At 36.1% G+C, this 14,465-nt stretch overlaps 1 protein-coding gene and 1 long non-coding RNA gene across 2 annotated transcripts; both read right to left on the bottom strand.

Annotated features, from left to right (window-relative positions):
• Positions 1-206: 206 nt before the first annotated feature.
• On the bottom strand, positions 207-2,225 carry LOC133850019 (protein PFC0760c-like). Its single transcript, XM_062285981.1, has 3 exons — positions 2,075-2,225; positions 692-828; positions 207-653 (listed from the first exon to the last, which is right to left on the bottom strand). The coding sequence occupies exons 1-3, from the start codon at positions 2,223-2,225 to the stop codon at positions 207-209; spliced, it is 735 nt and encodes a 244-aa protein (XP_062141965.1).
• Positions 2,226-4,995: 2,770 nt separating this feature from the next.
• LOC133850026 (uncharacterized) lies at positions 4,996-5,791 on the bottom strand. Its single transcript, XR_009895572.1, has 3 exons — positions 5,424-5,791; positions 5,169-5,358; positions 4,996-5,096 (listed from the first exon to the last, which is right to left on the bottom strand). It is a non-coding gene; the product is annotated as an uncharacterized LOC133850026 (long non-coding RNA).
• Between the last annotated feature and the right edge of the window lie 8,674 nt (positions 5,792-14,465).

The raw sequence follows: 14,465 nt of genomic DNA, 5'->3' as shown, positions 1-14,465 counted from the left end.
GAACGTCAATAATGGCCTTCAACTCGTCGTCCTGCACTTGGATGGATTTTAGTCTGCTATATACGGTATCGTCGGTATTCATCGATTTTATGGATGCATCGCAATCGCTTATGAGCTTAAAGTGCTCACCCAGAAGATAAACACGGAACTTTCACAATGCTACTACCACTGCCAAAAGTTCTAATTCGTAGCTCGTGAGACGTCGTTCAGCATCTGAAGTTTTTGCTCATGTAGTATACTGGGTGTATACTTCCATCATCAGGTGATTTCTGGAGCAGGACAGCAACAAATCCATCAATCGATGCGTCCGTGTGCAATTCGGTTTCGTGTTTTGGGTTGAATATTTTTAAGACAGGCTTCATTGTAATTAGCGATTTCAAACTGTTAATCGCACTCAGCGCCCTATCGTCAATATTTTCGACGTCATCGACTTCATCATCATTTTCTTCATCGTCATCGTACTCATCATCATTATTTTCATCATATTCGTCATCATTATCTTCATCATCGTCTTCATTATTATTGTCATCGTCATCGTTATTGTCGTCATCGTTATTGTCAATATTTTTATCGCCATTTTCGACGTCATCGACTTCATCATCATTTTCTTCATCGTCCTCGTGTTCATCATTGTTATCTTCTTCGTCATCGTTCTCATCATCGTCGTCGTTATTATCGTCATCGTCTTCACTATATCACTATCATCGTCATTGTTATTATCGTCGTCATCTTCATCGTTGTCGTCATCGTCATTATTATCTTCATCATCCCCATCGTCCTCATTGTTATCGTTATTGGAGTTATTACACTCACTCTTGACTTTGCGAACTGTTAAACCATCCGGTTTTATAATTATTTCAGCATTTTTAGCAAAAATTTCACCTAAAACTATTTCTTTGGGAAGTATTTCTGCGGTAACCACCAGAAATTCTGTCTCATATTCTTCACCGTCAATAAATAGTTTCTCTTTAAACGATCCGATTGGTTTTATTTTATTTTTAGAACCGAAACCCGTTAAATAAATATTCACATTATTTAAGACTGAACTGTTCAAACTTTTGTACGAAACGTCATTCATGATATTGTACTTGCTTCCCGAATCAGAGAAGGCTACGAAATTCTTATCTTGAACTCTCACTCGTTTGTACATCACTGAGTCTTCGTCCACAATTTTTCGCATATTAGGTTTACTCTCACTTTCGGCTTTGTTATTATTATTTTGACAATCTTTCGAAATGTGACCAAAGCTTCTGCAATTAAAGCATCTCTTGCCTTTACTCTTATGATCGCAATTCTCGGAAACATGTCCCTTGCCGCCACAATTATAGCATTTTATAGCGTTATTATTATTATCTTTGTCATCATATTTTTCCTTTGCGTCACTCCACTGTTCTCTTGTGTTTGTATTTTTTGAATGATCATCGTTTTCCACATAGTTCACTTTTCCCTTCATTTTTTCGTACGCTTTTAGTTTTTCTTTGAACTCTTTGATATCTCGGGCATTATATAATATAGATTTATTAACACTTCGATCACTTATACCATCTATCACGTATTGCATAATAGCTTCATCATCTATATTTCCGCGCGTTGCTAGTTCCTTCATTATCAGTAAGTACTCTAAGACACTTTCACTTCGTTTCATTTTTCTTTCACTCATCTGTTTGTGAAGTTCTGCACTATTTGTTGTCTTTTGAATTCACTAAGAAGTGCTTGTTTTAATGCTTGCCACGTTGATATGCCACGCTCACTTAATACAAACATACGAGCCAAACCTCTAAGAGATCGTTTTGCAAATATAAACTTATGTAAGCTGTCCCACTGCATTATAGAAGCCATATCTTCAAAATCATTAATCCACACTTCGATTGATAATGTATCGTCGCCACTAAATAAACGGATTGAATCCTCGATATCTCGAAAATTAAGAGCGAATCTTGGCACGTTCCCATTGCCTACGGCAGCGAACTCAATATTTCTTTCCATTACTGTCGAATTAGCTGTATTTGGTTTGCTTCTATTTTCTTTTCACGAACACTCGGTATTTCTGCTGTTCTATATCTCTCGTCACTACCTGCCAGACTCACACTTTCGTCGTTAACGTTGTTCACATCGTCTATGTGCACTTCGTTTAATTCATCAGCTACAACGTTAGCGTCAAAATCATCATCGTCGTCATCTTCTTCTTGTTCATCATCGGCATCAAGCAGTTGTCCCCTTCGCATTTTCGAGAATATGTGATTTGCTAAATCGTTTACATTATGACGTATGTCAAGCAAATGGCAGATTATAACAAGATCACCGTCTGTTAGATTTGCAGCAACGAAATTTATTTTGTCCTTGTATTCTTGGCTAGTTTCATCATATTTAAATCCTTTAAATTCACGTAAGCGTTCACGATTTTTACGATCCCTTCACTTTCAAACACAAATTTATGCAGCAAACTAATATTCTTCCTTTTTGCAAAGCGCAAATTTTTGCATACCTCTTCAAATTCACCAAGTCGCAACATTTTTTTTTTGTTTAATTTCACCAGTATGTGTCTCAATGTTCAAAATTTTGTATGTATTCGTAAATGTGTGTCGATCACACGCTTGTAAACGTTTACGCAACTTTTGCACAACATTGTGAAATAGTTTAATTTGCACGCATTACACCACATTGTGAAATACTTCACTTGGCTTTTCTTTTTAGGTTGAGCCCCCAATATATGTGGGATTGGTTTTATGTTAATATTTATTTATTATTTCATAACTTTAATCCTTAATTATTATTGTATTTAGTTTATTTATTAATTTAATTATTTAAAAATATACGTCGTGGTCGTCGTTAGCACGTCTTGCTTTTCTTGTCGTCGTCACCAAAGTCATCTTCTCAGTATATTCTATCGACTTCCTTCTCAATCGATACTCCTTCTCAATCGATACTCCTTTCTTCATATCATCGATACTCCTTTCTTCATATCATCGATAGGGCGATAGATTGGCATTGCCAGACCCATTCCCACATTACTATAGAAAGGTATTTTAGAAAAGTGGGCGTGTCAACGCCCCCTTCCGACCTCAGAATTCGAAAAAACGAATATCTAAGGCAATTTTCAAGTTAGAGACCCCAATTTTGGAACACAGGATGAATGTCCTATTTCAAATGCAAATTTGGTCCAAATCGGATAATAAATATAGAAGTTATTCAAGAAAAAAAATTTTTTTTGTATTACTTCATAATTTTCATCAATTTCATTATTGTTATAAAAAAATATGCATTGTCATCTTCCATTGCGTCGATATCATTTGCAGACTCATCTGCAGATTCAACCTCACAAGTCAACAGCTGGATGACTTATACTGGCAAAGCAAGTCTCTTGTGTTTTTGGATCCGCCTTTTATAGGATAATTAAATAAGTATATTCCTCATGTTAAAAATAAGTTGTGTATCGACGCCAGTTATTTCTGTGAAAGCTTCATATTTGTTGAATGCACGGCGTGCAGTATTCCCAACATTTGTGCTTCCCAATCCTCCTTGTTTAGGTTGGTCAACTTCAATCTTGTTATCGTCTTGGCTTGATATTCGCCATTTCTTCACATCCATTTTATACCCAGCCATAACTCAATATCAATTCGGTAGATGAAAAGGTGCATATTCAGTGCCGCTGCAATAGCCTCTTTTTGATAATCCACTATTCGACTTGTTGTGTGATTTAATAGGTCTTGCAAAGAGCCTTTTGCTACGGTGTCCGTTATAATAATATTGTATTGTCTGATCGGCAGTCTTTTTTTTTTACTTACATCATGATAATTGGGATATATATTGGCTTTCCTGCAAATTGCTTTCTCTCGAATTGCGCAATATTGGTCAGTTGTGAAACCTGGATCCAGAATCAAAGCCAACGCCTCTTCAGCGGAAGATCGCAAAGGCTTTACCACGGGCTTGCGGAGAGGTCGGCTGCTTGCCTTCTTTGAGCTCTTTTACCTTTTATATTGAATGCCATTTTTGGACGTCCCACTTTTTGTCTTTTTGTTTCCTTTCCTTTGGCTTCTTCTCTAGTTAAAGTAAGGCTCATGGAGCATTCCATCCAATTCGAATATCTGTTTTTAAAAGTATCCAATTTCCTACAGCATTTTTGCCAATTCACCCATAAATTTGCAGAAAAAGTTTTGGCTTTATCTTTTAAATATTTTGAATTTTGTAATTTAATGATTTTTTGTGGGAGATATGCCAATTTTAAATTGCACCGCAAATTTGACATTTAACACATCACGTGGTTTCCGCTTGCAACAGCTGACTTTAACAGCGGTTATTTTAACACTAAACTGTTAAATTAACATTTTAGGTATACAATATCGCGATTTGATCATTTCTGAACATGGTAACATTGAAAAAACAAATTTGAATTCTTGCGAAAAATGAGTTTTGGCCACGAAAACGGGTCAAATTCAACATAGTGCAATGGTTAAATATATTATGATTTTATAAATATTTTGTTAAATACTTTTATATTGTTGATATTATATTTTTGTAAATATTTTGTTAAATACTCTTATGTTGCTGATATTATGATTTTGTTAATATTATTTTGTTAAATATTATGATTTTATAAATACTATTCTGAAAATAATAAAAATTTGAAATAAATGCGTTAAACACAAATTCTAAATATCTTAATTATTTATTGATTACAAAGTAGGATGAAATTTCTGTTCGAATTGGTTCAGCGTCGCTATCGAAATCATTTTTTTCTTATGCGTCTTCGTATGATTTCTCGAGCTAATGTGGTTCATCGGGGCTTGGTTCCAAAATTCCCTGAATATCAATGTTTTTACGTTTCGTGAAATTATGTAAAATACAACTACTACAACGATTATCGAGTCCTTTTCCAATTCGCCGAAATCGAGCTTTCAAATGTCCGAAAGCATTTCCGACCACTCTGCGTGATTTGGCTAAAGTGTAATTGAAAGCCTTCATAGTTTCATTCTCAGTAGTTGAAAAGCATATGGCTTTATTACTTGACTCGAAAATTTGAAAGCCGAATCGCCAATCACCACAACAGGCACATCAACTCCCGAAATAATGCGCGAGTTATTCTTCAAAAGTGTCGACTCATCTAATAATTGTCGTAGCTGACTTCGCTCAAAAATTTGTGAGTCATGGCAGCGTCCTGGGCCTCCGACGTTTATATAAAGAAATCTATATCTAAAATTACATTTGACATCAATATACAAATGCAAAAATGAGTATCACTCAATAATTGCATATTGCATCAACCATTGCTAACAATATATATAGTTGAGTACCAGCCTTTGTAATTAAAATAGTCAGCTGTATCAGTTGCACATGGATGAATATCAATGTGACAGCCATCTAAAAAATTCTTTCATTAATAAAATTCCATGAAAACTATAATTCTACTCTATACTACTACTCACCAATCGCGCATTGTGGGAAGCCAAATTCTTCAAAGCCTTTAACACATTCCTCCAATTTTGATTGCGTGAGGAAGTTCTGCGGGATGTAGTCGGATGACAGAGCTCTACAGGTCTCATGGCAAAATTCTAGCAATAATTTGCAGACCATTGCTTTCGACACACCAAACAACGTGCCCACTGTCCGATACTCCGCAGAAGATCATAAGGTATATAATGTGATTGCAACCCGCTTATCGAGAGGAATGGCCTTTCCAAATGCGGTGTCTTTTTGGGCCAATCCACAAAGGCGTTCCACAAGGATGCCAAACTCCTCCCTATTCATTCCAAAATGTTCTACAAAAGAAGATTCGTTGCTTCCAAGAACATCGCGCTCCGTTAATTTTCCCTCCAATTCGTCAAAATCCTCATCAAAATCTTGCAATTTAAGATAATTTTCCATTTTTAAATGCGCGTGCTGTTATTTGCAATTAAAGAAGATTTGGTTTCTCATAGCGCACTCTTTATCCTCTTCTTTGCCTTTTTAGCAAGTTCCTTCGAGATTTCAGTTGCCTTGGCCCGACCACACTTTACGCCCTTCGCCATTTTGAATCGGGGCAACAGACCCGCAGCAAATCCGGCAAGTAGTCCATCAGCAAAAAGGAGGTTATGCATTACCAAAACATAACAAGGGCGTACATCGGCATCGCGCACCTGCTTATAATTATTCTCATTATGTTCCTTTGTAAATGCGTCGATTTTCAGTTGGTTTTCCTTTTTTTACGCAACGTACATATATGTGAAGCTTAGTCGAATGTCTTTGGATGTGGGTCAGGTGATTGCGTAAAAGTTTTACGGTAAAACTAAACCACAGGGAATACAAGTCGTACGCCCGTCGTCGTTCTTCAGTCAGGAAAATTTTTCCAGCCATTTAGCACGCACTTTGCGATTTTCCGAAACAGAAATTCTACGACGAAGAAATGTTAGGTAGTTTGTTGGAAAAATAACACTTTTACTCTTACTTTTGGTTTGTGGGATGTGAATCGCTTGAAGTCTCAGTATGCGTTTGCGGCGTGGGCGCAGTTTTATTTAAATATCTTGAAGTTAAAACAAACCTGCATGTAGATGATAAAATTAGCTATATTGTATTTGAGATACACAAATCTATATGATTTTTTTACCTACTTCTCCATTTGGCACAATTTATTTTCGCACAATTTGAGATACAACAATCACCGCCAGTAGTTGAAATAACACGTTTCTATACAAAGCACATTTCTATACAAGGAAGTACATGTCATTAATGTCAATTTAGGGTAATAAAGATGCAATTTAATTAGGAAACCTATTGAAAATGTCAAGTATGAGGTAATAAAGATGCAATTTAATTAGGGTTAGTTGTGGAAATGACAAGTGTGGGGTAATAAAGATGCAATTTAATTAGGGTTAGCTGTGGAAATGACAAGTGTGGGATTTGTGTGACGAATCGTACGCGACCCGAGACGGGGCGATGAAAGGATCGGGATCGGGGTCGGGGGCGTTTCGTCAGACAAATCCTTCGGAGTCGGGGTCGGGGTCGAGATCGCTTGTCCCGAGACGCCCTCGGTGTCGGAGTCGAGATCGCTTGTCCCGACACGCCCTCGAGGTCGGGGTCGCAATCGGTCTCGCACTCGGGGTCGCAAACGAAAACGATTCGTAGATCGAGGACGAAAACGTGCAACGAACATGTGCTACGATACGCTCTCGAGGTCGAGACGAGACGGTGAGGATCGTGGTCGGTGTCGCAATCGAAAACGATTCGTAGATCGAGGGCGAAAACGTATGACGAACACGTGCTACGATACGCTCTCGAGATCGAGACGAGACGGTGAGGATCGCGGTCGGGGTCGCAATCGAAAACGATTCGTAGATCGAGGACGAAAACGTGCAACGAACACGTGCTACGATACGCTCTCGAGGTCGTGTGTCCCGAGACGAGACGGTGAGGGGGTCGGGGTCGCAGTCGAAAACGATTTGTAGATCGAAGGCGCCTTGCACGCTAGCTAGCATCGCTAGCTGTAAAACGATCGTAGGCGCCACGCTATCTATAAAACGAACAAAGGTGTGGCGCCCACTTGTCTCGTCTTTTCGAATGTATTCGAAATCGGAGCGGAGGAAGGACGATGTGATGAAGGTTAAAAAGGATGGGAACGTGATGTAATTCAGACGAGAGTACAACACCATTTCCAAGACACTTGAAGATAAAATAGAAAATCTAAAAGAAAAGCCGAATATTATAAGCAAGATGCAATGAGGGTAGCACACCATGAATACCCATAGATATTCGTCCACTATTCAATTTTCCTCGGTTTTCATCCAAAAACCTAAAATCCTTAAAATCACTTCTAGTTTGTGACTCGAAGATACACATCGGCTCCGCGATTCTCCAAAGTTAACAATATTTAAAAATTGTTAAGTGAATAATTGTGTAGTGAAAAATTGTTTAAACATTCAGTATTAACAATAAAACCCTCGTCGAAAACAAAATATAATTGTGCAGTGAAAATTGTTAATAACTTTCAAAATCAAGTTTGTTTAAACAAATTATAAAATTCGAAAATTATTATTAAACAACATTGTAAAAATCAATTTTACAATACAAAATCAAATACTTTAAAAACAATACTTCAAATAAAATAAACTTTATTTCATTCAACCATCAAATAAAAAAGAAACAAACAAAAAACATCAACATGAATCCCGAGAATATCAACAACTTCAACTACACCACCAACACCATCAATGGGGAGTATTGCTATTCCTGCCAGCATTACCTACCTGCAGGTATGCAATGGCATTTCCACGCTCGCACTGATATACATAAATACAACTCTATCCGTCCGGTGGACGGAAGAATCAACATGAATCCCGAGAATATCAACAACTTCAACTACACCACCAACTTCAACTACACCAACATCAATGGGGAGTATTGCTATTCCTGCCAGCATTACCTACCTGCAGGTATGCAATGGCATTTCCACGCTCGCACTGATATACATAAATACAACTCTATCCGTCCGGTGGACGGAAGAATCAAGCAGATTGTGAATGGGTACAAGGGACGTATTCTCCAATACATGTTTGAGAATGAGGGAGCGGATGTAAGGATGCCTATTGAATTCCTAAATGAGGCTGGATTATCACTGATCCCACACTTGGAATGCGTGATGACTACCCACCTATCATCCAAATGCAATTTTGAGTTGTTTGCTGAGTACATGCTAATAAAAGAGTATGATATTCAACAAGAAATAAAATCGTTCCAGAGCACATTGTCTCAGGTTACGACTAGATCCGACTTCACCCGCTTCTTTGAATCGCATAAAAATGTGATAGACGCAAAAATGAGTGAGTTTCAGGAAAAGGATAGTGGATGGACCTTGACACGAATTATTAGGCTGGAGCTTAATGTTTACAAATGTGATCCGACAAAAGGATCTAACCATTTTGAGCTTCCGCTTAAATTAAAAAATAGAAAGGCAGTTGTTAATGTACATAACAAAGATGCCTTCTGTTTTAAGTGGGCAATTATATCGGCCCTCAAACCAATAAGTAGATCATACCATTGCAATAGTTATGGTGTTGAGATCACGTCCCCAATAATTGAGGTGAGCAACATAAAGATTGACTTCAATGGATTAGCATTCCCGATGGAAATTCGAAAAATAAAAGAGTTCACTCAACGAAACCCTCACATAAGTTTAAATGTTTTCGGCTATGATGAGGAATCTGACAAAATAATTGGACCGCTTTACTGCGATGGAGTGGAAATGAGAATCCACATTAATTTATTATTCGTTGACGGACCAACGGCGGGTATTCATGGACACTATGTGTGGATTAAAAATATTTCATCGTAAGTACATTCATTAAATTTGAAAATATCACAATCACCTTACAATTTCAATTTTCATACACAGTCTACTTGCCAAACAACTGGGTAAACATCGAGTTAAGCGTTGGTTCTGTAAACAATGCTTACAATACTCAACGAGTGAGGAGAGGGCGGCTCAACATACATTGAGATGTAGTCGGGTGGTTACCGAGGGACCAAGGAAGGATCAGAAGATTACCTTTAAAAACCATCACCGTCAGTTGGAGGTTCCGTTCGTCGTGTATGCAGACTTTGAATGTATATTGGAACCAGTATCATTAGATGTAAGTGTAAACACGAAAATTATTAATAAGCATGTGCCAGTAGCATTTGCATACTACATAAAGTGTGCATTTGACTCTGGCTTAGATAAGTTTGTTTCGAAGACAGGAGGTGATGTCGCTCGCACTTTCATTAAAAATTTAACGTCAGATTTGTCCGATTTGTATGAGAACCACATGAAAATAGTGGTTCCAATGCACATGACTCATAATGAGTTAGATAATTTTAGGAAAGCGACCATTTGTCACATATGTAAGGGTATTTTAAATAATGATAGAGTGAAAGATCATTGTCATTTTACAGGTAGATATAGAGGTGCAGCCCATAATTCCTGTAATCTTAATTACAAGACAGGGTGATTTTATCCCCGTATTCTTTCACAATTTCTCCAAATACGATTCTCATTTGTTTGTTAAAGAACTTGGAGAAATTGAGGGGGAAATAAAAGTTATTCCTTTGAATAAGGAATTGTATATTTCAATTTCTAAATATCTCCCTCTAAGGAAAAATACGTTAGAAATCAGGTTTTTGGATACTATCAGATTCATGCCCTCTAGTCTAGACACACTCGCGGGTAATTTGAGTGAGGAGAATTTCAATGTGCTGAAATCACAGTACAAAAACAAGTCAGATTTTGAACTACTTCGCAGTAAAGGAGTTTTCCCATATGAATATTTAGATTCTGTTGAAAAACTAGATGAAACTCCTCGCCCACCGAGATCCAAGTTCTATAGTAATTTAATAGAGTCAGAATGTTCAGAAGAGGATTACGCTCATGCCATCTAAGTATGGTATCATTTTAATTGTCGTTCATTGAAGGAATACTTAGAATTGTATTTGAAAACTGATGTTTTATTGTTAACAGACGTTTTCCAAAATTTTAGGGCAATTTGTTCTTCAATTTACAATCTTGACCCAGCCCATTATTACACTACACCAGGATTGTCGTGGGATGCTATGTTAAAAACCACAGAGATTGAACTCGAGTTACTCACTGACATTGATATGATTACATATTTTAAGAGTGGAATTCGGGGTGGGTTGGTGCAATGTAGTCATAGGCATACAAAAGCAAACCACAAATACTTAAAAGATTTCGATCCTACTAAAGAATCGGAATTTTTAATGTATGTGGATGCAAACAATTTGTATGGATGGGCTATGTCTGAACCACTACCTTACGGTGAGTTCAAATGGTTAGACACGAATCAGATTAAGAGTTTTAATCTAGAAAATATTCATGAAAATAGTGAGTATGGATATATTCTAGAGGTTGATCTAGATTACCCTTACTCACTTCATGATGAACATAATGATCTACCATTCTGTCCGGATAACAAGCTACCATCAAGCAGTTGTAAAACTCCCAAGTTAATAGCCGATCTCGCTGAAAAGAAGAATTATATCATATACTATAAGACTTTAAAACAGTGTATGAGACATGGCTTGGAATTAAAAAAAAAATTCACTCCATCCTTCAATTTAGGCAGAAAGCCTGGCTCAAGAAATATATTGATATAAACACTGAGCATAGGACCAGAGCCAAAAATAATTTTGAAAAAGATTTTTTTTAAATTATTGAACAATGCTGTTTATGGAAAAACCATGGAAAACAGTGAAAAAAGGGTGGATGTACGGATAATAACGGAGTGGGACTATCCAGTTGAAAATAGGAAGTTGGGACGACCCAAATTATGTGCCAGGGATTTAATATCAAAATCTAATTTTCATAGTGCATCAAGGTTCAGTGAAAGTATGTATGCTATTCAAATGAAGAGGTTACACAACATTTGTGATAAACCAATTTATTTAGGATTTGTAGTGTTGGAGATGTCAAAATACAAAATGTATGACTTCCATTATGACTATATGAAACCTAAGTTTGGGAAAGCACTCAAATTATATTATATGGATACGGATTCATTTATTTACAGCATAAAAACAAATGATTTTTATGCAGATATTCGGGATGATGTGGAGTTAAAGTTTGACACGTCCGAATATCCAGATGAATTAACCGAGTTGTATAAGTTTAAGAAATGTAATAAGAAACGATTAGGTTTCTTTAAGGATGAGTTGCATGGTAAACCAATGACTGAGTTTGTTGGTTTACGCTCAAAAATGTATGCGTACACTTATGAAAATTTCGATAACTCTGGTGAAATATGCGTCAAAAAAATAAGGGGGTAAAGGCATGTTGTTTGATGGGCATTTCATTATCAAATCATTCAAATACTTTGTATACAGGAAAGCAAGAACGTTCTAGTATGCAGATGTTTAGGTCTAGAGGGCATGAAATCACTACAGTCGAAGTAACAAAAACTACATTAGATAGTCAGGATGATAAACGAATAATAGAAGAAGATAAGATTTCAACTATAGCAAGAGCACATTATTTAGTAATACCCTTTGAAATTGAGAGTTCCATATCAATTTTAGAAGCGGAGTCAAGAGTTTGGCGCAGCCAAATGTTTGCACTACAGAACTCACACAGTAATCAAACTAGTGTGAACAAAATAAATAATCTTAAAAGAAAGTTGGATAATAATAAAATTGCGATCAACATTTACGAAGGACAATTAATATTTCATTTCTTGTTAATGGATAGAATGAAAAAAAGAAAACTAGATGATTAGATTAATAAACAATACTTTATTGAAAATTGAAATGTATAAATTAAAAAATAAAAAATGTTTAAAATTAAGTGTACATATTAGTAAATTAAGAAAAATAAAAAATTAGAAATAACTTTAAGATAAAATAAAAAGAAAAAATACAAAACACAAAATTGTTTTCAATCTTATAATATTACAAAATTTCATTCTTATGAATCCAGCTGTCTTCGGTTTTGGGGAAACCCAACCAGCGCACTAGAGCTCTATTGCCTTTCTTTTTTAACACTTTTTCAACCAGATAAGTGTTAGGAAAACTTGTTTTTTTCAGTTCCTCTTTGTAGAAACCACCTTGAATTGGATTCCCATTGAAGTCTTGTAGTATGTATGTTGTTGGGTAAGTATTCTGTACTTTGTTTATTTTAAAAATTTCAGTTGTCCAATTAGGAGTATAGCCTTTTTCAAATACGTGTTTGTACTTGCTGATGCGTACATAATCACCCATTTTCAATTTGCTTCCCGCAAACATTTTAATGTTATTGTAGACGGTTTTCAAAATATGTTTCTCATTTTTAGTGTTTACATTAACGGGTGGCATTCGTATAGTTCTATGATGTCTATTATTGTAAACGGAAATTAGTGATTTGAATATATCAACCCACTTGTATGTTGTATTGAAACTGAATTCACGCCACATTAGGTCTTTTAATGATCTATTAAATCGTTCAACAATTGAGGCCTTTAGACTACTAAATGTTGAATAGTGGTTGATTCCATATCGTTTCATTAATATCTTAAATTGGGTGTTAAAGAACTCTTTTCCATCGTCTGTTTGAAGATTTTTGGGGAATCCTCTCCTGATTGAAATATTTTCTCCATGGCCTCAGCAACGTCTTTTGCATTTTTAGACTTTTATTGCTTCCCCATCCAAATTTTAAGAATGTGTCTATCACTGTTAGCATGTAGCGATACCCATTGTTTGAGTGTGCATACTTCCCCATTTCAACCAAGTCAGCTTGCCATAATTCGTTTATCCCTTTTGTTATGACTCTACGTCTAAGAAAATGCTTACGTGAAGGAGCATGTATTTCATTAATTATTCCCCGTCTAGACATATTTATTACTTTCGAATATGAGAGCGTACAATTTTATCAAGAATATCTGATGTAGTTTTCTCAGTCTTGATTATTCGCTGTTCAACTGTAGACAATTTATCGGATAATAATCTCTCATTCCTTTCTTGATGACTTGAAATCATTGATGTTAGAAAATTTCTCAGATCGTCTACAACTTGGTCCACATATTCTTTTATCGCCAAGTCGGCATTCTCAATTGGTAAGCGACCATTTTTTAAACGTCTTCCTTGTATATTGTAACTTCCATCATTATCAATGTAGAGTCCTGGTATTTTCTCACGTCGTTTTAAATGAATAGAGATCTGCTTATCATTTACATAACGTCCAAACTTGTCAACAGACATGATGATTATAAGTTCATTTCAATGTTATCAATCAATTATATATGAATTTAGTGTATAATTTGAGCCTCTCTCAATTCTTCAATTATTGATGTAATTTCATTAGTATGATTCGTATTTCCAGCTGTTTAAGAGGCAATTAAGAGTTGTAATCGTTCAACCAACTCATTTGGATCGTCCCAATATACATAATTGGGTTTATTCGTCGCGACTGACATGAAACCAGTCCCAGAAACAATAGATTTTGAGAATTTAGGTGTAAACTCGGCAGTACGTGATTTTGTTAAGAGTGGTTTAATAATTTTTGTATATTTCTTTGCCCTTGTTCCTCTGATCTGTCCATCGGAATTAAAATTTCTCCGGTGCACATTAGTTATCAATAAAATTTCATTATATATTTCTAGATCATTTGAATTATAATTTTGAGGTAGGCGGTGGAATATTAATGAATATAATCCGCTTGTAAGACGACAGTTTTTCCCATCATCCAATTTAATTTTTTTGTGAGTCACATAAATGTGTGAATTCCCCAACATTAATTGTCCACTTGCATTTTTGTATGGACCATATGTCTTATCCAAAAGATCTTCCCGTGCCAGTTCACTGATATTCAAAATTTTTGAGTTGTCTTTATGTTGGATTGATTGACTCGTTATCGAAGGCGTTGAATGTATATCTGTTTCATTTGATAACACGTTCGATGAATGAGAGGGCTCTTGACTCATTAACGGCAATGATGAATGGAGTGAGTCTTGAACCGGTAATGGAAGCGAAGTGTG

Source organism: Drosophila sulfurigaster, unplaced genomic scaffold (genome assembly GCF_023558435.1).
Source record: "Drosophila sulfurigaster albostrigata strain 15112-1811.04 unplaced genomic scaffold, ASM2355843v2 scaffold_47_pilon, whole genome shotgun sequence".
Taxonomy (NCBI): domain Eukaryota; kingdom Metazoa; phylum Arthropoda; class Insecta; order Diptera; family Drosophilidae; genus Drosophila; species Drosophila sulfurigaster.
Note: the sequence above shows the minus strand (reverse complement) of the source record. Positions and strands in the feature narration are given on the sequence as shown.